General features: G+C 30.4%; 1 protein-coding gene across 1 annotated transcript; it reads right to left on the bottom strand.

Moving 5' to 3' along the window:
* Nucleotides 1-458: 458 nt before the first annotated feature.
* On the bottom strand, nucleotides 459-990 carry LOC114396361 (proteasome subunit alpha type-1-B-like). Its single transcript, XM_028358327.1, has 2 exons — nucleotides 955-990; nucleotides 459-773 (listed from the first exon to the last, which is right to left on the bottom strand). Exons 1-2 carry the CDS (start codon nucleotides 988-990, stop codon nucleotides 459-461), a joined length of 351 nt encoding a protein of 116 aa, XP_028214128.1.
* Between the last annotated feature and the right edge of the window lie 1,576 nt (nucleotides 991-2,566).

Below are 2,566 nucleotides of genomic sequence, written 5' to 3'. Positions count from 1 at the left end.
GGAAACGTCAAGTCGCGTATATTGTCGTTTACACTATCTACCAATACCAATATACCATACCGGGAATTGGGTCATTGGCTCTGTTGTGGGTCATTGGCAAAGTCTTTGCACTTATATTTTGCACCTTCCATTTTGTATTTTATGCCTTCTAAAAAGACTTCAATGGACACAAATATTCATTTATAAGGTACCTTCATTCGAGGCTATTCCGAATAAGATATGTTTCCATAACAGCTATTACAAAATACTAAATTCTATATCCTAGAATAAATTACATTCTGCAAAAACATATCCTATTCTAGAATAACCATTTCAAAATGTAATTTTTCATATTATGAAACAGTTATTTCATAAACATATCCTATTCTAGAATAGTCTTTCCAAAATAGTTGCAGAACCCCCTTCCTTTCTTCAAACTCGAACCCGACAGGACCTGCATGTGGACGACGATGTCACATTCAATGTGGAGAGGAGGTATTTGACAATTGGGGAAGAGCGATGACCTGAGCTTTATTGTCGAATTGAACAACAAGTCTGCTAACGGTGAGCGATGACCCGGATCGCATGTAGCAAGAGAGGACGCAGGCGACGGCGGTGAGGCTGGTGATAGCGATGACGATGTGGTTGTCGACCTTAAAGATCTTCTTCTGGTGCGATGAGAGTTCAAAGTTAGCCTTGTTGATACATGCGAGGACGATGACAATGACCTTGCCTTCTTCGCTGACTTTGACGACGTTAACATAAAAAACTTCACCACCTCTGACAACATCATGCTGGGGTGACACAGGGAAGAAAGAAAGGAGGTATTAGGGTTGAGGATATTTTGACCATTAAAAGTTTTTGAAAGGTGTAAGATTCATGTTGGGAGGTACACGATATAAATATCCAAAGTCTTGATTCATTTTATGTGTTGGTGGCCGTAGTGTGGGCCTTTTTCTTTCATTGACGAGTTACAGATCCTGTGCTGTTCCACGTGTCACAAAGTAGCATGACGGTGATTTTTCATATGCTCCTTTTCCTAGGGAAAAATTTCATGTAGGGACTTGACACACAACTAGTGTGAAAAATAGGCTATCAAGGGCAGAGGAGAAATTTCAGAAGGACAAATATTTTAGGATCTATGTTTAAATTAACGGGTCTTACATTTGCTTGAGTTTGGATAAAATCAATGGGCTAAAAATCTTACTTGTGAAATAATTTCTAGTATGGAAAGGATTCATATTCACGTATTTTGTAATTGATAATCTTATAAAAAATAAGTATTTTTTGTAAAATAAAAAAAGTTGTAATTGTTGTACCATCCTAGAAAAATAAGTATTTCTTTTAATATTGAAGATATAACCATTGAGATGGACTGCCAAGGGTGGTAAATAGTGTCAATGGATGTAGGAATGACTGTTTAGAGTTTGACATTATTAACTTATATTGTCAAAACCTTCTTAAGGATTTATCTAAAGCAGCCAATTTTGTGCTGGTCTTTGTTATTTCTCTTTGTTACCTCATTGTATTGCTAATGAGTTTGTGGAAGCAGCAATATAAGTACTTTGCTTTAAAAAGAAAATTAAGTTTTTTTTACAAAGAGATAGCAAGAGAAAGAAATAAACATAATATAATAATAATAACACTTCTAGTCTCACAAAAATCACCAACAATCTCTCTTTGAAGTGGTTGTACTTATTCAGTTGTATAGTGGAATTTATTATTTTACATCATGCTTACTTATTTTAGTAGAATAATAAAAAATAGAGGATTGCCACTTGTGTTTTATTATATTTACTAAAAAAAAGTTGGAAATAAAATCATGAAAATGTATATAAATAACATTATTATTGACAAACGGATAAAGATTATTTAAAATCAGTTAACAGATATCCGCCAATTATTTATTTATTTATTTTCAATATTTCACCAATTCAATTCATTAAAAAATAAATAAACATTGATTCTTTTAAGAACTGTCTTTTTCTTGCACATGTATGGATTCTAAAATGAAACTAAATCATACGAAGTATAATTACATCAAAATGATAAAGTAACTAAAATGGGACTGATAAATTAATTTGTAAGTCAATTAATTATGCAAGATTATTATTTCTTATGAGTAAATAATAAATAATAAGTTTTGTTACGTTCTTATTTAATTATAAATTATTATATATAATAAAAGTATTATCTTTTATAATAATTATATTAAAACATAATAATAATAATTTTTAATTAATGACTGTAACTTTTTTACATTAATTATACATTAAAAAAACACTTTCAGTATATTATTGCTTTTTGGGTATTTTTTTATTACAATTCATTTTGTCACTTTCTCTTTTGATTTTCTTTTCATTAATTTTTTTCTTATTTCTCTTTTTTTATCATTGCATTACATTACTATCACTTGTCTATTTTTTCCTCATCTACCAAAAAATAACTATCACTTCTATTTTCTACTGTCTACTTAGCTTTATATTAAGCAAAATGATGTGTACGTATTTTATTTTCTATTTATTTTGGTAAAAATTGGTTAGCCTCTTTGTCCTTTTTGATTATTTATTTTCTTTGTACGGGGCAA

This window comes from Glycine soja, chromosome 1 (genome assembly GCF_004193775.1).
Source record: "Glycine soja cultivar W05 chromosome 1, ASM419377v2, whole genome shotgun sequence".
Lineage (NCBI taxonomy): Eukaryota > Viridiplantae > Streptophyta > Magnoliopsida > Fabales > Fabaceae > Glycine > Glycine soja.
The sequence above is the reverse complement of the archived record's forward strand: the minus strand, read 5'-3'. Positions and strand labels throughout refer to the sequence as shown.

Excerpts from the sequence above, each read along its gene's own strand:
- LOC114396361 (XM_028358327.1), bottom strand. The coding sequence starts at position 990 with ATGCTACTTTGTGACACGTGGAACAGCACAGGATCT. Across the intron at positions 774-954 it reads CGTGGAACAGCACAGGATCT|CATGATGTTGTCAGAGGTGG; the intron begins GTAACTCGTCAA and ends GTGTCACCCCAG.